Source organism: Chiloscyllium punctatum, chromosome 49, assembly GCF_047496795.1.
Source record: "Chiloscyllium punctatum isolate Juve2018m chromosome 49, sChiPun1.3, whole genome shotgun sequence".
In the NCBI taxonomy this organism is placed as follows: Eukaryota; Metazoa; Chordata; class Chondrichthyes; order Orectolobiformes; family Hemiscylliidae; genus Chiloscyllium; species Chiloscyllium punctatum.
The window spans coordinates 47,211,711-47,236,009 of NC_092787.1; the positions used below are offsets into that span (position 1 = coordinate 47,211,711).

The window sequence follows — 24,299 nt, forward strand, 5'->3', positions numbered from 1 at the left end:
GAAATGTTATCGGTCTTGAAGGTCCGGTTTCATTTCCATTGAGAAATATATTTAGTTAGTCCTGGGTCATTGACCAAATCCCAATCAGAGAGACTACATAATGACTGGATGGGTATATGAATAGGAAGGGATTAAAGGGATATGGGGACAAATGTTGGCAAATGGGATGAGGTCAGATAGGTTTGGATGAGTTGGTCCGAAGGCAATATGAGTCTTTGACTGAGAGGAAGTGATGGATACAGTTGCAACATTTAAAAAACGTTTAGGTAAATACATGAATAGAAAGGTTTGGAGGGATGTGGGCCAAACACAGGCAAGTGAGACTAATTTATTTTGGGAACATGGTCGGTGTGGACCAGCTGGACCGTAGCATCTGTTTCTGTGCTGTATGACTCAGTGACTCTATGACTGATGAAAGAAATGGTAAAACAGCATGTAGTTGAGGTATTTTTCTGAGGTTATGTGGAGATTGTGTGTTGGGTCAGGGCAGAGGGATTATTCCTTGCAATCAGCTGCAGGGGCTTGCTGTCAGTATATAAGGTGCCTACTACAGAAAACATTCTGCTTCTAATGTAAGTCTTATTCAGTCTGATCAACAGAAACATTCTTGGTTTAAAAGAAATGAAATGAATCCATTAATTTGCTCAATTAAGTTTTGGTGATGTGTTAAATTACAGTGGAGAGTAAACATCAGTCAGTGACAGTCAGCTTATTGGAAGCATTGATGGACAGTGTGAAGGATTTCCCTGAACTAATCTCATCTGGGAAAGCAGTGAGAGTGCCTGACAACTTGCTGCTTAACCCACCTCTGTAGCTGCCAATATGGAAACTTACTGACCCCACCCAAATCCCACACCTTCAACAGCCCCCAAGTAAAAGAATTATCAGCTGTGATGCTTCTCCTGATTGCTGCGTGCTTTCATAAGGATATCAACTGTTCAGGTGACCATTATCCGCTATGAGGCTTTTTAAACAATGTGTTAGCAGCTACTCTTTAGGCCCACACATGAATAGATATTTGACAAATGTAGTGATGGCTCACTGAAGTCCGTGAAAGCAATTCTGAGCACAGGTCAAGTGAAGAGGAAGAAAAATGGGAAATATATTGAAATAGTTGCCCTTTGCCCATTCCGTGACTCACTAGAGCTGAAACCTTGTTATGTCCCGAGTAAGCTTTATTGCCATACTTGCTTTCAGCTCACTTCCTCTTGTCTCTATCATTATTGTTCCTCATGTCATAATGGTCCTACATGGATGAATTTTGTTTGAAGTAACGAGTTAAATCCAATGTATGGTCCTACCCATAAATTAATGTGTTCTGATCCGTGCAGCCCTCAATAGATTAATTGGTGCAGATAAAGTGTTATTCTTGCAAAGGTATATGTAATTTGCAGGAGGCAGACAGGCCATTTGGCCCAACTGAACGATGCTAACAATTACGCTTCACTTAATCCTCCTCCAACCCTACATATGTACTCCAGTAAATGCAACTATGCCAATTTCCTTGACTTCTTTAAGGTATCAAATTACACAGTCAAATCACTCTGAGTAAATAAGCTGCTCCTGAAATTTCTTACATGGGTTACCGGTGATTATCATAACTTTATGGCCCCAAGTTTTTTTTTTGCAATACATAAACAAGGATGAGTTTTGGCTATCAAACCTCATTGATCCAGAAAACCCGAGCCACCATTTAATTCTCTTTTAAATAACTCCAAGTTGCAAGTTAGTTTTCACTAAAAGTGGTGCCTGGACCTATCACTTCCTTTTCAAGTGAACCAAATTATTGTTATGATTTAGAGATGCCGGTGTTGGACTGGGGTGTACAAAGTTAAAAATCACAGTACACCGGGTTATAGTCCATTGGAAGCACACTAGCTTTCGGAGCGCTGCTCCTTCATCAGGTGGTTAAATATGGGTTTTGCTGTTGTCTATGTTCCTTTCTTCCAGTGACACCTAGGTGGCAGTCTTGTGTACATATCTCGCTCAATGATTTCTGCTGAACAGTGAGTCTCCTCTCACACTGCCTTTACTGTTAGACAATTTAAGGTAACATGAACAAGGCAGATTGAGCCAGTAAATGAATTGAGTGGCAGTGACATTATCTTTTTGCCTGTACAACTTAAATTTAAACTCCAGTCCAGATTGGTAGCATTAAAATTGATCGTTAGTCTCAGCCCAATTTATCTTTAGAGATGAAGGCTTTTTGGAGGAAGCTTTATGCTATACCTGATTATTCTAAGTCAAAGATTGTTAAGTGTTTTAGGCTCAGATCTTCCCATCTCTGGATAGTCAAAGACTACAGGGACTGTGTGGTATTTACCTGGGAAGTTGAATTGTCCGATAACCAAGTATCTGAAATGTGGAGCCCTCTAAATAAGTCCCCAGTTCTGAGTTAAAGTGGGAGACTTCAGAAAACTCTGTATTACTGACCTTAATAGTTAGTTAATGTTTGCATATGTATGGCATGTCCAACTGTACAGACCATCAAAGTATTTTATGAATAAAGTATATTTTTGAAATTAAAAAAAAGTTAGTTGGGAAAGAGTAGAGGGATTAATACCTACTAGAGCACCCTTCCACTGGATAGCTGAATTGAAATCTGATATGGATTGGAAATAGTGAATCTGACCCAAATCGCAAGATTTGGGCCTGTGTTCAAAATAGGAAAACATTATATTTCCAGAGGAATTGTAATAGTCTCTGTTTTTATGGGAGGTGAAGTCATATTTTGTGCTGCCTTACCTTACAAAAAGATGTTAAAAACCTGAGGTTAAACTGCTTGTTGACAATTATATCCTTCTTTGGTCAGACTTTTATTTTTAGTTCATGTATCATAAACTAGAACAACTCTGATTACGTACTCCCCACTTTTATCCGCCCAATTAACCATTCATGAATAAATCCATCACCCCTCTCCCAGTTTAGTTAGTTCTTGGGTATTCCTTCTGACCTTGCCTGGTCACTGGCACAACTATTTGTTATTTGGACAAGTCACAGATGGAAGCTACTGCTGGTAGCAGTGGTGAAGATGACTGAGGAAATGGTTGTAACTGGCTTGGTTGTAACTGACCTGATGTGAGTTCAATTGGAAGAGAACTGGGATAAATATATCTTTTTTTTTAAAAGGATATTTTTTTTTGGAGCCGATTGAGGTGAATGGTTATCGAGGTGTAGACTATGATCTAATTGAATGGTGGATCACGCTGTTCTGTTCCTGTGCTTCTAAAGTGATTTCGTCACCTCTATGCCTTACAAACCTTAATTTTTGATGTAAAGTCAAAGTTGGGCTTGATCCTGCTGTCTCTCAGATGCTCCAGAGTACAGTGTATTGATTGCAAGGCCTGAAACAGTTCATAATTGCTATTGTCAGTCAGGCTAGACATGAGCAGCAGAAACACAGCACTGGAGAAACTCAGCAGGTTGGGCAGCGTCAATGTAGAGAGAAATAGAGTTAAACATCTCAAGGCCAATTTGATTCTTCTTAGGAACTGAAGTTATCCAAATTGTTTTTGTTCAATGTAAACCACAGGTTTAGACTGCTGCCCTTTCAAGGAAAAAATTGAGATGAATGAAGCCAAAACAATTAAAGAAGGGATTAGATAAGAGGTAATATTTTCCGTTGTTGTCTGATGTCGGTCAGCAGTGGTTCCTTCTCCCACGCATTCTTACTACGTTTTTGCTCACAATATAGGCCATTACGCAACTGAGTCTCAAATAGGACAGGGTTCAACATTCCAATGATTTCTCATCTGCCTGGGTTATGCTTGGTTGCTGAAAACGTTTTTTTTATGAAAACCTAGCTGATGGACACTACAGATTTCCAGTTTAAGAGCAAAGTTTATTATATAATTTAACTCACTCACTTCTATCCTTGAGTGACAATTTTAATTACAGCTACCAAATGCTGAAAGGTAGGTTGTAAATTATCTTTTGAATAAGGAATAAACGATTCAGCAAAAATCATCCAATGTTTTGCAAATATTGTCCATGTGGGAATTATTAAAGATATGTTATAATGAAAAAGTGCTTTTTTTTTCCTGAGGGGGATTTTAACTGATTCCTTACATGTTAATACTTCCAATAACTTTGCTGATGATGTGGACTGATTGCATATAATAAATACCTAAAGAGGTGTTGTGCTTTTGTTTGGGTTTAATTGTCTTCAATTCTCTATTTGCTGTCTCTGTGATTTGTGCTGGTTCAGTCTGTGCAGAGTCATATCCATGCACACTCCTGTATGCAGTTGTATAATAAATATATAAATATAGATTTGGTATAACTTTTTTCATAAATGAAAAGTGAGATGGAGCTAAATAATTCAACAGAATGATCCCAGGCAATACAAACACAAGTCAATTAGCATGCACATTTCAAAGGTAATTTACCCATAAACTCCCTTCTTAATTGTAGGGTTCTCTTGCAAAGTAGGAGAAAGAGAGGACTGCAGATGCTGGAGATCAGCGTCGAAGAGTGTGGTGCTGGAAAAGCACAGCCAGTCAGGCATAATCCGAGGAGCAGGAGAATCGACATTTTGAGCATAAGCCCTTCATCTTGGAGAAGCCTTATTCCTAATGAAGGACTTATGCTCAAAACGTCGATTCTCCTCCTCCTTGGATGCTCCCTGACCAGCTGTGCTTTTCTAGCACCGCACTCTTCGACTCCGATTCCCTTGTAAACCCAAGATATTATTCCTCTGTTCTGTCTTTCACCCCAAATATTTAAGCCCATGACATATAGTGAAGAGTTGTTCAGAATATAGATCGAAACCTATTAATATCATCAGCTGCTCCACTGAGTGGCTTCCTCTAGCGCCAGGGGAAACATATCCAACCTCCTGCCAAGTAGATTGGACCTCTGCAGTGTGGAAGGGTTCATGGTTGGTTCTGGGGATTTAGAATGGATATGATTTCAGTCTCTCCACTTCAAGGACAGATCTATATGTGACATGCTCATCGCAAGAGGTTTAAGCGAGGCATTCAAATATAATTTTCTCCCATCACCAAGGTCTCCACTGTTAGTAATAAAGACAAATCTTGTAAGATGCCATGCCTGTATGCTGCGTTTTCCCGTCTCTTTTGCCTGGCATTTATTTGCTGCCATGTTTTGATTTTCCAGTGGAAATATTATGGCCCTGACTCTTGAAGCCTGGTTCCAGAGTATCAGATATTTTGGTACCAAGTCCAAATGGAAATGCTGACATCTTAGATTAGATTAGATTACTTAGATTACTTACAGTGTGGAAACAGGCCCTTCGGCCCAACAAGTCCACACCGCCCCGCCGAAGCGTAACCCACCCATACCCCTACATCTACCCCTTACCTACACTACGGGCAATTTAGGATGGCCAATTCACCTGACCTACACATCTTTGGACTGTGGGAGGAAACCGGAGCACCCGGAGGAAACCCACGCAGACACGGGGAGAATGTGCAAACTCCACACAGTCAGTCGCCTGAGGCGGGAATTGAACCCGGGTCTCAGGCGCTGTGAGGCAGCAGTGCTAACCACCGAGCCACCGTGCCGCCTATTACACCTTAGTTGAGGTGTAATAGAGTGTTTACTACAACAGGGGAGGAGAAGGGTATAGTTGCATCACAGGTGACCCTTACCCTGCCCTAATTTCCAATAAGAACATGAAATATTTTGTCCCACACCTTGTTTTCCCTCCTCAGTTATCTTGACACAGAGCTGATGTTCTTGCCTATCGGACATCCCTATTCTGTTCATTTCCTGGGATGATCCTGCCATTTTCACCATCTTGTGAGGCTGTTTTGAGTCATTAAGTACAGAAACAGACCCTTCAATCCACTTCTTCCACATTACCCAGACACCCCCATTTGACCGTAGCCATTTGCTTATATCCCTTTCAAACCTTCCTATTCACATATCCATCCAGGTGCCTTTTAAATGTTGTAATTGCACCAGCCTCCACCAATTCCTCTGGTAGCTCATTCCATGGGTGTACCACCCTCTGCATGAAAATGTTGCCCCTCAGGTCCCTTTTAAATCTTACCCTCTCACTTTAAACCTATGCCCTCTAGTCTGGACTCCCCCACACTGGGGAAAAAGGTCTTGGCAACTCACCCTATCCATACCTTTCGGGATTTCATTGATGTCTATAAATCTCCAGGGAAAATAGCCCCAGCCTATTCGGCCTCTCCCTATAGCTTCAGTCCTCAAATCCTGGCAACATCTTTGTAAATCGTTTCTGCATTCTCTCAAGTTTCACAAAATCCTGTGGCAGGGAGACCAGATTTGTGCACCATGATCTCATCAATGTCCTTTTCAGCTGCAACATCATCCCAACTCCTCCACTCAATGTTCTGAACCATGATGTCGATTAAAACTAACAAAACAAAAAAAAAGACAAAAGAAAATCCATGTGCCTGAAATAACCAGGTAATTCCTTTTACTTCTCTCCCTCCCTGGAAATGCCCTGAGAATAGAAGGATGATGGAACTCATCAGTAATGAACACACTTGCGACAAGTTGCACTGGTGTGTGTGTGTGTGTGTGCGCGTGTGTGTGTGTGTACACCAAACTGAAGAACAATTGCTTGGGCATGTGGTTTTAGTTGGCTCCACGTCACATGGACAGTGGAAGGTCTCACATGGTTTGTGACTGAATGACTGGGAGCACCTACTTACCCACGCTCACGTTCACACTCTCTGCGGTTTGACATTGAACGTTTTATGGTGAATTTTCCAAGTTCTGAATTCATTTTAATGTTGATTTTTGTTTTCTTTTCTCGTTGTGTGTTTTCTTTCTGTGTAACATCCTTTTCTTTCCACCTGTCCACCTGCTTGACTTGCTGCCATGCTGCATGCTGTCCAGTCTGTAAGTTGCTGGTTTGGATTTTTTTTTTTGTAAATCAAAGCAGCGAGGGAAAAACAGTTCAACTTTCTGTATTGCTTTTGAGTCGTGACTGAATGATAATGTGTCTCCTTTAACTATTAACATGTTCAAATTAGACTAGACCTGAGGACTGATGAACAGTGTCACACATTTTGCAACACACTCTGCTTCAGTTTAAGAAGGACATTACCCTTATGGTACAACGCGTGCTGTTCTCTGGGATTGAAATAGATACAGCTGGGGTGCTTCTGCCAATTAACCTGTTTTCACTTCATTGCAACTGTACATTAAAAGTGACTTTCAGTAGTTATTGGGCATCGTGATGCAGTGGTTAATGTCGCTGCTTACACCATAGGAGAAAGTGAGAACTGTGGATGCTTGAGGTCAGAGTTGGGAGTGTGGTGCTGGAAAAGCACAGCAGGTCAGGCAGCAACCAAGGAGCAGGAGAATTGACGTTTCGGGCCTAAGCCCTTCATCAGGAATGAGGTTTGTGGGTTGGGGAGCTGAGAGATAAATGGGAGGCGGGGGGTGGGGTTGGGGGGAAGGTAGCTGAGAATGCAATAGGTAAATGAAGACGGGAGAAGGGTGATAGGTCAGAGAGGAGGGTGGAGCAGATAGAAGGGGAAGGTGATGGACGGTCAATGGAGTGGTGCTGAGTTGGAGGTTTGAGACTGGGATAAGGTGGGGGAGGGGAAATGAGGAAACTGATGAAATCCTGTGTGGTTGCAGAATTCCAAGATGGAAGATGAGGCACTCTTTCTTCAGGTTTCTGGTGGTAAGGGAGTGGCGATGGAGGAGGCCCAGGATCTGCATGTCCTTGGCAGAGTGGGAGGGGGAGTTAAATATTCAGCCACGGGGCTTCGGGGTTGGTTGGTGCAGGTGTTCACTGAAACGATCTGCAAGTTGGTAGCCTGCCTCCCCCATGTAGAGGAGATCACTTACCTGTATCTCCACCAATGTCATCTACCGTATCTATGTACCCGATGTGGTCTCCTCTATGCCGGGGTGACGGGACGTCAACTTGCGGATCGTGTCAGAGAATATCTCTGGGACCCGCACCAACCAACCCCACTGTCCCATGGCTAAACACTTCAACAAGCCCTCCCACTTTGCCAATCAATGTGGATTTCACCGGTTTCCTCATTTCCCCTCCCCCCACATTATTTCATTCCCAAGCCTCCAACTCAGTATCTCCCTCTTGACCTGTCCATCACCTTTCCCATCTATCCGCTCCACCGTCCTCGCCGACCTATCACCTTCTCCCCCACCTTCATCTACCTATTGCATTCTCCGCTACCTACTCACCCCTCCCCAACCCCACCCCCCTCCCATTTATCTTTCAGCCCCCTCAGCTCACAAGCCTCATTCTTGATGAAGGACTTATGCCTGAAACATTGATTCTTCTGCTCCTCGGATGCTGCCTGACTGGCTACGCTTTTCCAGCACCACTCTTCGAATGCCTACACCATAGACCCATCCAACAACTGATTTGTTCAACCTGAAGTGGAGCTTTTACATCAAGCAGAGCCTGAGTGACCAGGAAACAATTGAAACAGACTGGTGTCCCTTGGCCAATAATTGGAAGTGCTGTCTTGCTCCCATGAGAGATTGTGTCTGCAACACTCATTCGTGTAGCACCGTTTGATCTGGTTTTTCTTTTAACTAAAGCTAGATTATACATTGACTCATGAAGGAGGGGTCATAACAATGAGGAACACTCATAAGAGTTGGCAGCAAGTAGGTTCAAAATTGTGTTTCAGGGTCTACGATTAATGTAAGGAATTGCAGGAACTTCCTTAATATTACCCATTAGGATAAAGTGAAGCTGACAGGTGTCAACACAACAAAGTCTTCCAGTACTTACCCTGCTGTCCGTGATGTAGTCAGAGTGAGGATTTGTTTAATAAACCTGACTCTTTCAGGTTTCACCCTTTGGAGTACCTTGCTTCTATCAGAGTAGCCAGCTCTTTTTGCAGGGGGGAAGTGACTGAGGATATTGGTAGGGAAAACGTCAGTGCTCCGTATTTATGAGTCACTGCACAGAAAGTAAACCTGTGCATGCTGCTGTTAGCCATAACAAGAGACTTGGGAAATGGGCTTCAAGCACACAACAGCCATGATTGATTGAGTTAAAAGTCACACAGCGCCAGCTTACAGTAGTTGTGCATGCCAGTCCAACACAGACAAGTCCACATCATGATTTATTGAAGTGCTCGAACAGGTTGGAGAATCTCATCCTATTTACTAAAGTTTGGGATCCTTTTACCAATATAGGACAACTCACTTGAACTTGTGTTTCAACACACCCAGCACAAACCATACTGGAAGTTTTATTTCACTGGTTGGGCCAGCACTTATTGCCCATCTATAATTGCCCTGGGGATGGTACCATTAGGTTACTCTTTAACATTCCAGTTTCTCGAGAGTAGCACTCCCATTCATTTGTCCCTTTTCGAATAATTATAGCAGTTTTACTGAGGAAGATCTTTGCTTTCTTAAGATGTGGGTGCTGCTGGCTAAACCGGCATTTGTTACCTACCCCAAGTTGCCCTAAAGAAGACGATAGTGAGCCCCCTTCTTGAACTGCTGCAGTCCGTATGGCGTAGCTACAGGAAGGGTGTTCCAAAATGGTGACCAGTGAATGAACAGCAATTTAGTTTTAGATCAGGATGGTGTGGGACTTGTATCCGCTGACAGGTCAGGCATCATCTGTGGAAAGAGAAATGGTCGATTTTTCAGTTTTATGAATTCAACTCAATCCCGTCCCACATTTCCAGTGCTTGCAGAACTTCAGAATCTGCAATATATTTTTTGTTTTGTCCTCCTAAACTAAAATTGCTTTCCAAAAACTCTAACTCAAGGTTAAACCCATTGAGAAAGAACAGGTAGGGCCCTAGCCTCACAGTTAGACTGAAACCCTGTCCCACTGCAGGGCAATTAACTTAACAGTAATGAAAGCTTCACATGGATTGGACAGAAATATCGAAATTTAAATTAGCAAGTATGTAGGTGTTTTTTTCAGAAAAGGGAATGACAAAATAGCAATCAGATTTAAAAGCTGAAGGTCCTGAAAGCAGGTACTTTTGGAATGGCTGCAGTCCCAAAGTGTGTAGAACAGTACAATTGTAAAACATACAAAAAAAAACAACTTCTATCAACCAATATTCTCTTTGACAGAGTCACTGTTCACATTTATCCTAGCTAAATAGGTTACAGTGCAATTAGTGCTGAAATGTTTTATTTTAAAAGCTGATGTTATTGAAGGACACTACAATGGTTATTACGTCGGCTTGAAACGCTGAGTTCTTGCCGTAACCACTGATCATCACAAATAGCAAAGGTGTGAACAACCCCAGCTTGCACTAGCCAGCGTGCAAGAGCTGGTTACAAAGACTTATATGACCAATAGAGGCACTGTTTGACCTCATCGCCAATTAGCGCTACTTCGTTTGTGGGTGATTATGTTTTCTCATTATTGTACAAAAATATGACACCTGATCATCAAACTTGGTCAGTTCTTGCTGCATTAGCCACTGAAGCAGTAAATTTGTACAGATGTGTGAGAGTTTTCATCAGTCCTCAAGTATCCTAACCTTCATAATCTAACCCAATGATTATGTTAATGTATTCAGCCATTGGGAGTGTATTCCTTGGGTGTGAATGTCATTTCAACATCTGTTCTGCTTTGACCAGAGTGGATAACTTCTTTGACCAAGCACCTCCAAAGTAAGCGAGCTGTAATTGGTCTTCACCTTGGGGTTACTGCTGGAAGTCCACGCTTTGCTTCTTATCATGGGTCTGTCTTTGTGTCTCTTGTTTCCTCATTGTGATCAGAAGATACAGTCCATGACCCCAAATTAAATTGAGCATCTTATTAAGTTTATTTTGCATCCACTATGGCTCAGTAGAATGTTGATTTATTTTAAGCACAATGAATGGCCAGTGGAGTGAGAAAAATTGCTTTAGAATGTTGTAGCTTCATCCAAGATATTCCAGTCAGCTTCTGATTCCCAACAGAATGCAGGGGCAGTTCACAAATCTGAAATTTAAGGATCATTCCCAGTTTGCAGGGTCATTTGACAGGGTACCTCATTAGCACCAGTGGGCACAATTACAACAAAAGGAAAAAAGTCTGGAATTAAGAAGTTACTAATGACCATGAAACCATTGTCAATTGTTGAAAAAAGACATCACTGAATGTCCTTTTAGAGAGAGAAGCTGCCATCCTTACTTGGTCTGGCCTGCTTGTGACTCCAGACCCACAGCAATGTGGTTGACTCTTAACTGCCCTCTGGGCAATTAGGGGTGGGCAATAAATGCTGGCCTAGCCAGGGATGCTCACATCTAATGAATGAATGAATAAAAAACAGGAGCATCTTTGTACACTTTCTCAAACCTGACCCCAATCCAGATGATAGGTTCTTTCTATACCATATGGATGCTTTGTCACCTCAGAACTCAGAGTTCATCGAATCGCATAGAATAGTACATTGAATCCCTACAGTGTGAAACAGGTCATTTGAGTCCGTACACACATTCCTCCGAAAAGCACCCAACCCCTTACCTTTCCCCGTAACCCTGCGTTTTCCCATGGCTAATACAACTAGCCTATACATCCCTGGATTCCATGGGCAATTTAGTATGGCCAGTCCACCTAACCCGCACATCTTTAGACAGTGGGAGGAAATCAGACCACCTGGAGGATAGCCACCTAGACATGGGGAGAATGCGCAAACTCAGCTGTTTCCCCTGGGTGAAATCAAACCCAGATCCCCGGTGCTGTGAGACAGCAGTGCTAACCACTGAGTCACCATGCCACCCTAAAGTTCCTGGAAGATCCTGGAAATTTTTCTGGTTAATGGCTGCATTGATGAAATCCATGCCCCAGCCCAGCACTGTCCCCCCACTGTGCCTTGCTTTATGACACACAGAATTCCGCAGAAACAAATGGACAGGCAATTCCATGGCATGGAGCAGTCATCCTGAGACTCAGCTCATCTTCATCCTTAGAATTGAAAGGAACAGAGAGAGTTTCTGTTCCTTCCAAGGCCAAGAGAAAACTCCTGGCATGACAGGAGTTGTCACCAATTACCAGGGTTTTCTTCCAGACTGTTCAAAGCATTCGGACTGATTAAATTTCCCAGTCAAACCAAGACAACTTTCCTGCTGTAAGAGGACAGCACTCCCAGTTTAATCAAAGAAATGAATATAGACAATGAACTGCATCTTGTGATCAAAGGTGCAATCTCAACTCTAAACAAAAAAGTTGTGCAATTCTGCTGTTAAAAATAATTCTGATTATATCCCTAACTGGTCATGGAGACTCCAATTATCTTGCTTTTGCTGGAAAAGTTCCCTAATGGCTGAATATATTACAATAATTGTTAATGGTAAGATAGCAGTTTTGAATGCAAGAGATGTGTAAGAATTTCTTACTCCTGTAATTATTTCTTCCATTATGATCATAGTTGCTTTTCTTAATTTATGTCGCTGGGGCAGAATGTTTTGTCTGCTTCAGGAGTGGTCGGGTGTGCAGTAGTAGGTTTATGAGATTGAGATAATCTGTTGTTTGCAGCTGCACTAATATTCAGTTGATAACTTTTCCATTTAATTCTCTATTCTCTAAAATGAAGAATGAGTGGTGAACAAAATGCTCCTACTAATGGATTTGGGAATTTGAATGGAATTGTGTAGACATTGTTTCAAATCTTTCCAGGTATGAGGTCAAAGCATCATCTGGTGAAATTAATAACCACATGAAAACAATTTTTAAAAAAATCAAAGATTTGTTGGTTTCCTAGATCTGAAATCATCCTTCAGGATTAACTTTCACAAGAAGATCATTTGTTATACAAGCAATGTTGATCTCACTACTTAATAGCTCGTTGGAGATAATTTATAAGTTATAGGAACAGAATTTGGCCATTCGTCCCATCGAGTCTGCTCCACCATTCGAACATGGCTGATATGTTCCTTACCCCCCCATTTTCCTGCCGCTTTCCTCTACCCCTTCAACCCATTACCAATTAAAATCTGTCTAACTCCTCCTCAAATTTACTAACAGTCCCAATGTCCACCGCACTTTGGGGTTGCTAATTCCACAGATTCGCAACCCTTTGGAAGAAATAGTTCCTCCTCAACTCTGTTCTCCATTTGCTACCCCTTATCCTAAGACTATCCTCTCTTCCTAGGCTGCCCCACAAGAGGAAGCAGCCACTCCAAGTCTATTTTATCCATAAGTTTTATCACCTGGAATACCTCAATTTGATTTCCCCTCATACTTCTAAATTCCAGAGAGTATAGGCCTAAACTGTTTAATCTCTCTTCATACAATAAACCTTTCATCACTAGGATCAATCTAGTGAACCTCCTCTGAATTGCCTCCAATGCCACTACATTTTTTTCTCAAATAAAGGGTCCAAAATCGTGCACAGTATTCCAGGTGCGGTCTCACCAATGCGTTGTATAGTTGCAACAACACAACTTTATTTTTTATATTCTATCTTTATCTTTATATTCTATTCCCTTCGCTATAAAAACTAACATTCCATTCGTTTCATTGTCTGCTGTACCTGCATGCTAGTTTTCTGCAACTCATGAACGAGTACACTTAGATCCATCTGTACCGGAGCACCCTGAAATCTCTCCCCATTAAGTTAATAGGTCACCTTCGCATTTTTTTTGATCCAAATGCATGACCTTGCACTTATCCACATTAAACTCCATCTGCCACATTTTGGCCCAATTTCCTAACCCTAAGATTCTTATTTCCTCATTGAAATTTATCCTCTCACCTATTTTTATGCCATCTGCAAATTGGGCTGTAGAGCCTTCCATCCCTGTATCCAAGTTGTTAATGTAGACTGTAAATAGCTGGGGTCCCAGGACCAAACCCTGTGGCACCCCAGCAATATCATTTTTTTTTGTTGTTTTGCTCTTTTATAATCCCCCTTCCCCCTTTTTGACATCAAATTTGGAAACTTTTTCTCACCTCTTCAACAACTTTAAGTTTCTCAACCAGATGACATCTTCCCAGTCTTTGCCACCCTTAAAGTGCATTCACATTCCCAACTGCAGCATCACTGTGAAACGGGCTGGCTTTACATGGACACTGTTGTTACAGTACGCCCTCAGCGTGAATCCCTCTGCAGCAGTCTGGCTGACATAAAGAAGGAAGCAGAGTGGGACATTACTGGAAGAAGGCACCGTAAGCTCTCTCCACATCAGAATATGTTCGGACCTTTTGGCACACATGCTCAACTGCATGGAATTACAGGGAAATTACAACGCAGAAACTTTGTTTAGACTGTCAGTTCATTTGGCTACTCTTCTTCCACCTGATTATTAGTTTCTGTCCAATTTCCCCATTTCTTTGACATTTTATCGGTTTCTAAACTGTTTGTTAAAGTTGACATCATCTCCAGTTTTGTCGTAACTTTGATCCTGCATTGCACAGACTCTTGACCTGCTTGTCACCTGGAACCATTTTAAGCATGCATTCTACGCAGGTGAGGACATTTTATTCTGGACCCCGATTCACCATTGAAAATCGAGAGGGATTCTAATATTAGTTCTATCTTGATTCACTTTGTACCTAAAACCCACTTAGATGGGAAAAAGGTGCCCAGTTTTGCTGACTTCATCAGGCAAAGCTGTCACCTCATGTGAGTTTACTCTTGCCTTTATTCCATGGGTGTTGTGTGAACTTGTGGAGTATTAAATTCCAGTTATGTTCTGAACAAGGACTGCCTCAGCAAATCACGAGCATGAGTAACACTGGGCAAAACTAATATACCATTTGCTGTCAGGGCCCCCGGGGGGGGGATTGGGAATTCATAAATTTGTAAGTTCTTGTGATCTATTGACTAAATTCCTTATGATATTTAACTAATCAAAACAAACAAAATGTAAATAGTATGCTGCCAAATGCCACCAGGAACTTTGACCTCAGACCTGTACTCTCTGACCTTTAGTGGGTTTTATTAATTGCATGAAGGAGGTGACCTTACTCTGCTATCGCTTTAACTGCTGTTTGAACTATACCCTTTTCCTCCTCCCCTTGCTCCCGTCTCTCTCACTGCTGTCCCCCTTTAGCATTCTATACAGCCGCACCACTGACCTCTGCTGGGATACTTCCTGTGATGCAGTCACTATGTCCAGAAGGCCAGAGAGATGAATTTGGATTCCTGCAGTATTCCAACTCCACGTAAGTCAAAAGTTACTTGTCCGCTGCAAGGTTAGCACAGATCTGCAGCTTGATTACCAATGACTTTACATGAACGCAAAGCAAATGGCCTTTTTCTTTAATGGAAACATTCCTGGTTAGAATTTTGTGACCTACGCCAATATCGATTACCAGAAAACTGGTCCAGAGATGTGTAATAACATCTCTGAACAAGTTGATTAGAAACATTGATTAATTTAAAAAAAAACAGGGTTCTCTCATGGCACAGTGGTAGCGTCCCTGCTCTGGACCAGGGAGGCCAGGTTCAAATCCCACTAGAGGTATGTAATAGCATCTTTGAATAGGTTGGTTAGAAAAGTAAGTTAATTTAAAAAAAACCTGTTGACTCAGCATACGAGATATTCATTGCGCAGCAGTGCCTGGGATGGAAAGGGTAGAAATCAACAGTATGCCAATGTCTGAAGGGACACGGATACACTTGTGTTCCTGCAGTGTTAATGATTTTTGTGTAAAATGTATTCAGTGAAGCTTTACAACAGGTTGAGGTGGAATTAGTTTTGCTTAACCATGCAATCTGCAAAGTTATGTGTTGCTCTGTGCTGCATTGATTTGGAATTCCCAAATCAGTCGGACTGTTCATGCAATCTGCATAACATTGCTGAAATTTTACAAAGTAGCGTTGGCCTCAAGTAAAGGAAGTTGGTGTTGCACGCCAGTTTAGGGCACCATCCAGAAGAAATGTGGGTGTACTTTCATTAACACTGAAAGATGTTTATTTTGCATTCATGATTTCTTCAGGGCTTCTTGCCCCCAGTCAAATACAAAGTATAATCCGATTATGAGATGTTGTTCAGAATATGTTTTTTTTCTGTGGCCATCGATTCTGTGCTACTAAGTTATATTCCATTCTCTTACTCATTTCACGCAAGCCATTTTGTTTTCCTCCTGTATTCTCTGCCTAAGGTGGCATACTCTGCTTTTCCATTCATCCTGTGACCTAAAGGCAGGATGTTTTTGCAAATGCACAAGGATGAGAATTAATCTTTGTTTTATTGGAGGCCAACCTTCCTTTAGTAAAGTTTGTCAGGCTGCATTGAGATGTGTATCTGGACTGAATCATAATAGTGACTTCAGGGCATCTCTGTGTTGATGTTTTAATGAAAATTAAATTAAAATCTGCATGTCATGTGGACTCCATAGTGCTGTGCTTGCCTTGCTGCTCTATCATTTTCTGGTGAGGATGGTGGTTGGGTGGGGCGGGGGGTGATAGTGAGGCAAAATTCATCACCTCCCTGTGCCAAGTAAGGGAATGGCACCCCAGCCAATGTTCTTTTTATTTGGTGGGAAAGTCCATGTTGCTGTCGGGGGTGATTTCCCACGAGAAGCTGGCGGTGAGTTGCTGTCTTAACGGCAACAGAGGGGTTTGCTACCCATTTCAGAGGGCAGTTAAGAGTCGATGATGTTTCTGTGCATTCTGGAGTCTCATAACAGACTACTTGAGGGAAGAAAGACAGATTGCCTTCCCCTGTCAGACATTACTGAGCCAGATGGGTTTTTATGACAATCTGATAGCGTCAGCAATGATGTCCATGAAACTAACTTTTTAATTCCAGTATGATCTAATTAAGATGAATTTAAGTATCTCAGCTGCTGTGTAGAGATCATGCTTCTGTATCATGAGGCATCTGGATTTCTTGTAACAGAGCCAATATGCTGCTGTATTGAACCTTGAGCTCTGAACTGGCATTGGTATGTTTGTTCAACAGGCAGGAGCTGGGGCTGTCTCTCAACACAATCCACCGATGGACAGGCCTGCTGCATATTTATTATCTGTGTCCATTGTTGGGATATGTTCTGCAGTTAATAAGTCAATGGGAGCTGCTGTAGCAATGTTTTATTACTGGACATCTTCAGCACCCTTTGCTAATTCAACATAATGGTTATGTCAGATGTGAAACTAGTACAGAGAATACTGGAGAATCTCAACTGGCTATATCTGGAGTCTGAACTTGCAACACCTGCTTGCCTTTGTTGTGTGTTGTATACTTCATGCTGCCCTATCGTTCCTGACTAGTAAAGCAACTTCTTCCATCAGCCATTTAAGATCGGTCCTCACCCTTAGAACGGGTTATGTGGAAGTACAGAGAATAGGTGCAGCAGTAGGCCCCTCAGCCCTTCGTGCCTGCAGCACCACTCAATATGATCATGGCTGATCTTGTAATTTCAGCATCCCACTCCACCATTCCCGCCATACCCCTTAATACCTTTAACCGCAAGGGCCACGTCCAGCTCCCTCTTGAACATATCTAACGAACAGGCCCCAATAGCTTTCTCTGGTAGAGAACTCCACAGCTTTATGACTCTGACTGAAGAAATTCTTCCTCATTTCAGTCCTGAGTGGAGACAGAAATAGTTAACGTTTAGAGTTCAATATTGCTCTTCTTCTTGACTCAGCATCCTAGCTTCATCCAATGGAGAATGATGGTTACATCCGATTATGCTAATGAGTATGCTTTCTTTTATTGGTCAGAGTATTGAGTACAGGAGTTGGGAGGTCATGATGCGGCTGTACAGGACAGTGGTTAGGCCACTTTTGGAATATTGCATGTGATTCTAGTCTCCTTCGTATTGGAAAGATGTTGTGAAACCTGAAAGGGTTCAAAAAAGAGTAACAAGGATGTTGCCAGGGTTGGAGGATTTGAGCTACAGGGAGAGGCTGAACAGGCTGGGGCTGTTTTCCCTGGAGCGTCGGAAGTGGAGGGGTGACCTTATAGAGGGTTCTAAAGTTATGAGGGGCATGGATCGGGTAAATCGACAAAGTCTTTTTCCTGGGGTGGGGGAGTCCAGAACTAGAGGGCATAGGTTTAAGGTGAGGGGAAAAGATATAAAAGAGACCCAAGGGGCAACTTTTTCACGCAGAGTGTGGTACGTGTATGGAATGAGCTGACAGAGGAAGTGGTGGAGGATGGTACAATTGCAACATTTAAGAGGCATTTGGATGGATATATAAATAGGAAGGTTTGGAGGGATATGGGCTAGGTACTGGCAGGTGGGACTAGATTGGGTTGGGATATCTGATCGGCATGGACGGGTTGGACCGAAGGGTCTGTTTCCATGCTGTGCACCTCTATGACTCTATGAATAGGATATACTGTCAGTGAGGCCTACTGACAGTGCATACAGAGCTGGAACCTGAACACTAGGCTCCCCAGAATGCTGTTTCATTCATACCTTGTAAATATTATTCATATAGTTTAATAAAGGGCCTTGGTAGTAAGGATCCATTCTGGAACCTGAACATACAACACCTACTTGCCATTGCTTCAACTATATCATACTGCCCTATCGTTTCTGACTAGTAAAGCAACTTCTCCATCACCCTGGGAGCTGGTTACATAGCAACAGAGAAAATAAGCGCAGGGGTAGGCTACTTGGTCCTTCACGCCTGCACCGCTATTCAATGTGATCATGACTGATCCTGCAATCTCAGTATTCCATTCCCGCTTTACCTCCATACCCCTTGAGCCCTTTAACCTCAAGGGCCATCTCCAGCTCACTCATGAATATATCTATTGATCTAGTCCCAACACCTTCCTGTGGGAGAGACTTGCACAGTCCCAACTCTTGAGGGAAGAAATTCTTCCTTGTCTCAGTCCTGTATGGCTTCCCCCTTATTCTTAGACAGTGTCCCTAGTTCTGGACTCCCCTGACATCGGGAATTTTCTTCCTGTACCTAGTCTGTCCAGTCCCATCAGGATTTTATATGTTTCTATCAGATCCCTCCTTCATTCTTCTGAATTCTAATGAGGAGTCCAGTTGATTCAGTCTTTATTCCGACTTCAGTCCTTTCCATCCCAGGATCTGATTTCTTGGTTCTTATTTTTCTGCTGCTAACTATTCATGTGCAAGGTTCGCTATGGTAGAGAGGAACTGCGAATGGTTAAGGTACAAAAAAAACCCAACATTCTTCAACAGGATTTTCATTTCAGCCATGTAAATGTTAAATCACCTCATGACATTGCCAGCAGTGTTTGCTGAATTATTCAAATTCTATAACAAAAGCTTTTGGACAATCAGTTTAGATCGACAGAAGGTCAAAAGTCATCAGCCTTTCCATTTTTATTTCTGTTCATAGTAATTTTCTCAGCTTTGTTATCTCAGGCCTGTTCTGTGGTTGAGCCTTTTCTCCCTATCATCAGGAATGAGCACAAGTCACAGGACGCGAAGGTAGGTGAAAAGGCAGGTTGCAAGAGGGATACAGTCAGTTTACAGGGAGATATTGATAGGTTAATTAAGTAGGAAAAAGGTTGGCAATTGGAGTGCATTCTGGGGAAATGTAAAGCTGTTCATTTTGCTAGGGAAACCAAAAGAATGTTACTTAAATGGAGAAAAACTGCAGAAAGCTGCAACACAAAGGGACTTGGTGGTACTTTTGCAAAACACATGGAAAGGTAGCACTAAGGGGCAGCAGGTAATCAGGAAGGCTAATGGAATGTTGGCCCTTATTTCAAGTGGGTTGGAGTACAATTGTAGTGAAGTCTTACTGCAACTGTACGAGGTGCTGGTGAGACCATATCTGAAGTACAGTGAGCAGTTTTGGACCCTTTATTTAAGGAAAGATATTTTTTCAATGGGGGTTGTTCAGAGAAGCTTCACGAGGATGATCCTTGGAATGGAGGGATTTTGAGGAAAGAGTGGAGACGTTAGGGCTGTTCTCCTTGGAGAGGAGAAGACCAAGAGGAGATTTGATTGAAGTGTCCAAAATCATGAGGGGGCTGGATAGAGTAGGTGGGGAGAAACTGCCTCCTCTCATAATTTGCAGAAGCAGCAAACATGATGTGAGAAAAAACATTTTGAGCAGAGCAAGATATATAGGATTGAAGCATATAGGATTCTTAAGGGGCTTGGCAGGGTAAATGCTGAGAGGATGTTTCACCTCATGGCAAATTCTTGAGGAAGAGGGCATGGTCTCAGAATAAAGAGGTGCCAATTTAAGACTGAGATGGGGAAGAATTTCTTCTGAGGGTTCAGTGTCTTTGGAACTTCTTGCCGCGGAGAGATGTGAGGGCAGAGTCCTTGTGTATATTTAAGGCTGAGACAGCTAGGTTCTTGATCGATAGGGAAAACACAGGAGAGTGGACGTGAGGAATGTTGGCTCATCCATGATCCTGTTGAATGGTGGAGCGAGTTAAGGGGGTGAATGGCCCAGTCATGTTCCTATTTCTTATGGTCTAAGTCCAGCACTAGAGCTGAAGACCTCCTATCACTTTGGCTTGCTCCATTTTCAAGGTTATACAATACCTATCTTAATTAATTCAACCTTATTAGCATATCCACCAATTTCTTCAGCCTTCACCTTGCTGACCCTTAAAAATATCTCGTCACCTTGACTCTTCCAAGTTACAGTAAATTTTGGATCCTAACCAGTCTCTCGGTTAAAAGGTTTATTTGGAATTTTTTATTGGATTTATTGGTGACCATCTTCTATTTACAGCCCATAGTTTTAGGCTTTCCTTCAGATTCTTTAATAATTTTAAAGACTTCTATTGGGTCAGCCCCAATCTTCACTCCTGTTTGTTCTTCCCTTTCCTGATTGTTCTAACAGTGCTCCATCGGAAACTCTTTTCTTTCATCGGCAGTGGGTGTAGGAGCAAATTGCTGCAGATGCTGGGATCTGTACTGAAGCGCAAAATGCTGGAAATCATTGCGAGTCAAGCAGCATCCGTGGAGGGAAAACAAAATGAGTCTAATGTCTCTTCATTAGAGTTGATGTAAAGTATAAAGGGGACAGCACTTATGCAGTGGTGGGGGTGTAGAATGCTGGGGAGAAAGGGTGCTGCTGGCTGAACCAGCATGTGGTGTCTATCCCTAATTGCCCTTGTGAAAGTGACATTAAGCTGCCTTTCTGAACTGCTCCAGTACACATGATGCTGGGGAGGGAGTTCCATGATTTTGACCCAAGGCCGTGGACCCAGAATGTCCCACGGATGGTCAGGAAGAACCTGCTACACAGAGCTTCTGCTTTGTACTTGGGTCGAATTCACGTTGCGGTCTGAGGAGGGATGGTCAAGGGAGATTATCCCACCTCTGATTGTAATGTACATTGGACGTAATACAAATGTGTAGCTCCCTATGCTAACTATCAAGGGGGTATTCAGGTAGGCTAACTCCATTTTTACAAGGATGTTTAATCTCCGAATTGTTAATGAGACTGTTTAACCCACCTTGTCTACACTGACTGTCTGAGTATAATGACATAAATTGTAAGGATTATTTCTATTTAAATAAATATCTATTATCCTCTCAAGTGCCTCAATTGAATCTGCCTCCGGCACACTTGTAGGCAGACCTGAGCAATCTGTTGGGTGAGGGGACTTTTTTCTCACAGCACATTTGCTGCTTCTGCAAATTATGAGAGGAGGCAGTTTCTCCCTGCCTCCTCTGTCCAGCCCCAATATGATTTTGGACACTTCAATCAAATTTCCTCTTAGTCTTCTCCTGTCCAAGGAGAAGAGCCCTAACGTCTCCAATCTTTCCCCATAAATGAAGTTTCTCATTCTCTGAAACCTCTTTTGTATTGTCCCTACTGTGTTCACATCTTTCTAAAGTGTGGCACCCAGAACCTTACGCAGTATTCCAGCGAAGGTCTAACTGAACTTATACAACTTCAGCATAACCTCCTTCCACAAGACACACGTTTCAAAATGCACTCAACATATCGTTGTTGTTTTCATTCCTTGGCAAAGGAGAATCAGAGGCTAATTAATTGTGTTGACAGGAAATAAAGATGACTTCCTTGTCTGCATCACCTTTAAACCTGTTAATCAAGAGCCTAACTAAAGACCTGTTTGTTGTGACTTCACAGCAATAGATATTAGGGCAGTTCTGAGAATGTACTTGATTTACATCATAGGTGCAGCGTTATTACATTTGTGTCTGAGGTGCCCTCTGTGCTTCCAGAGTCAAACAGAACTATTCATTGAAGAAAGGTAGCTCATTGAATAGTACAGTTGAACAGAAAGGCAATGTTAAGTGGTGCCATCTTTTAAACCTTCTGTTAAGTGCATACCAGTCATTAAAGCAACACTAAATAAAGTCATAGCAATTTGTATGCATCAGACAGCAGCTGTTTGTTACCAGATGGAGTATATTTCAGAATTACCCTCTTTTCCATTAATTTGTTTTTGCTGTTTCTCACTTCATGCAGCTGCATTGTCTTGTGAGCTGGGGAAGTAATTTGTCATTGGAATAATTTAGAGATTAAGCCATTACACAATTCTCTCTGAAGTGCTTGCTGCTTTGCCATAGTATTAAGACCAGCACTTGTTTGCAAGTTGTGTGCTGGGGACTGGAGTCAGGGGAATGGTGCTCGAAAATAGCTGAGCTGCCAATCAATAATAAGGCAGCAAGTTGAAGCTTTCAGTAGCTGGAGGGAAGTGTTTTCTGAGGAATATTGCTGAAGTTTATTCAAGAATTGCAGACAGATGCTGTAGCTAAAACATCTGCAGCCTTTTCTGATCCTGTGATCTGGAATAGCATGGAATGTTGATGTAACATCAGAGAATCCCTGCAGTGTGGAAAGAGGCTGTTCAGTCCATTGAATCTGCACCAACGTTCCGATGAGTATTCCACTCAGATTCAGATCCCCGACCCTATCTCCATTTCCCACCTAACTCACCTAGCCTGCACAGCCTTCTTCACTATGGGGAAACTTAGCGCAGCCAATCCACCTAATCTGCACATCTTTAAACTGTGGGAGGAAACTGAAGCACCAGCACAGACAGAGGGAAAACATGTGAACTCCACACGGACGGGTAGCCAAGGCTGGAATTGAACCCGAGTCTACTGAGGCACCATGCCTCTCACTGCCTTCGACTGAAAGTAATATCAGATTGGGTGAGAGTGGCGGGATGAGGCTGCACAACAACTAAAGGAATACTTTTTGTTTGATGGCTTGCACACTTTTTATGGGATATTTTTCACTCCAGTTTTACATTTTGATGGTTCTCTTGCTGTCGAGTCACATTGGGCCAGTGTCATTTATCAGGCATGTGGTAGGCATTTAACTTGTGATGCTTGACACATTCAATTGCTCCGTCCTTCCCCTTTATCTGTCCGTCCTTCCTTCCCCTCCACCTCGACTGTTCTTCCTTCCCTCCATCTGGACCGTCCTTCCTTCCCCTCCACCTGGACTGTTCTTCCTTCCCCTCCATCTGGACCGTCCTTCCTTCCCCTCCATCTGGACCGTCCTTCCTTCCCCTCCATCTGGACCGTCCTTCCTTCCCCTCCATCTGGACCGTCCTTCCTTCCCCTCCATCTGGACCGTCCTTCCTTCCCCTCCATCTGGACCGTCCTTCCTTCCCCTCCATCTGGACCGTCCTTCCTTCCCCTCCATCTGGACCGTCCTTCCTTCCCCTCCATCTGGACCGTCCTTCCTTCCCCTCCATCTGGACCGTCCTTCCTTCCCCTCCATCTGGACCGTCCTTCCTTCCCCTCCATCTGTCTGTCCTTCTTTCCCCTCCATCTGTCCGTCCTTCCTTCCCCTTCATCTGGACCGTCATTCCTTCCCCTCCACCTGGTCCGTCCTTCCTTCCCCTCCACCTGGTCCGTCCTTCCTTCCCCTCCATCTGTCTGTCCGTCCTTCCTTCCCCTCCACCTGTCTGTCCTTCTTTCCCCTTCACCTGGTCAGTCCGTCCGTCCTTCCTTCTTTCCCCCCATCTGTCTTTTGTCATCTAGCTCTGCGGCATGCCATCAAGTATGTTCACTCGTACAAGTTCCAACATAACACGTACCCTACAATGGCTTCTTATAGCCATGTTATGTGTGCACCAAAGCTCAATCCGTTCTCCATGATGTGACTAGTTCTCATTGCTTATAAACCATCCATGGGTTTTCTTGTCTGTGTGACAATAAAACCAACTTCAGCCCTCACCTCCACGCTGACTCCTGAACCACCATCCTGCTGTCTAATTGATTCGTGGATATCACATCCCTGATGTACAAAGGTCTCTACCATCTCAACTTCATCTTTCCTCCCTGTTTAAAGCTACCCAATTTCCAACCATTCTTGCTCAGTAACTTGTTCAGATTAAACAATTCTCTGTTTGACTTTAACCTGAACCTCAGTCCAAATACTCTGTCATTGACAAGGCAGTTGGGTACAGTCAGATAGCCAACTCGGGAAAGAGTTCAGGCGTAGCTACAGTGGTTTCCATGTACATACTGTTAATGATTAAGCCCTGAATCAGTACTGTGG

The 24,299-nt window shown here is 42.8% G+C and overlaps 1 protein-coding gene across 4 annotated transcripts in view; it reads left to right on the forward strand.

The window, feature by feature from the left end:
* abca2 (ATP-binding cassette, sub-family A (ABC1), member 2) overlaps positions 1-24,299 on the forward strand; it is a 548,786-nt gene that overhangs the window by 161,171 nt on the left and 363,316 nt on the right. For all 4 annotated transcript variants that reach the window (XM_072566424.1, XM_072566423.1, XM_072566425.1 and 1 more), the window contains exon 3: positions 14,953-15,064. In XM_072566424.1, coding sequence (XP_072422525.1) covers positions 14,953-15,064 — 112 coding nt within the window. The remainder of the gene's footprint in view (positions 1-14,952; positions 15,065-24,299) is intronic.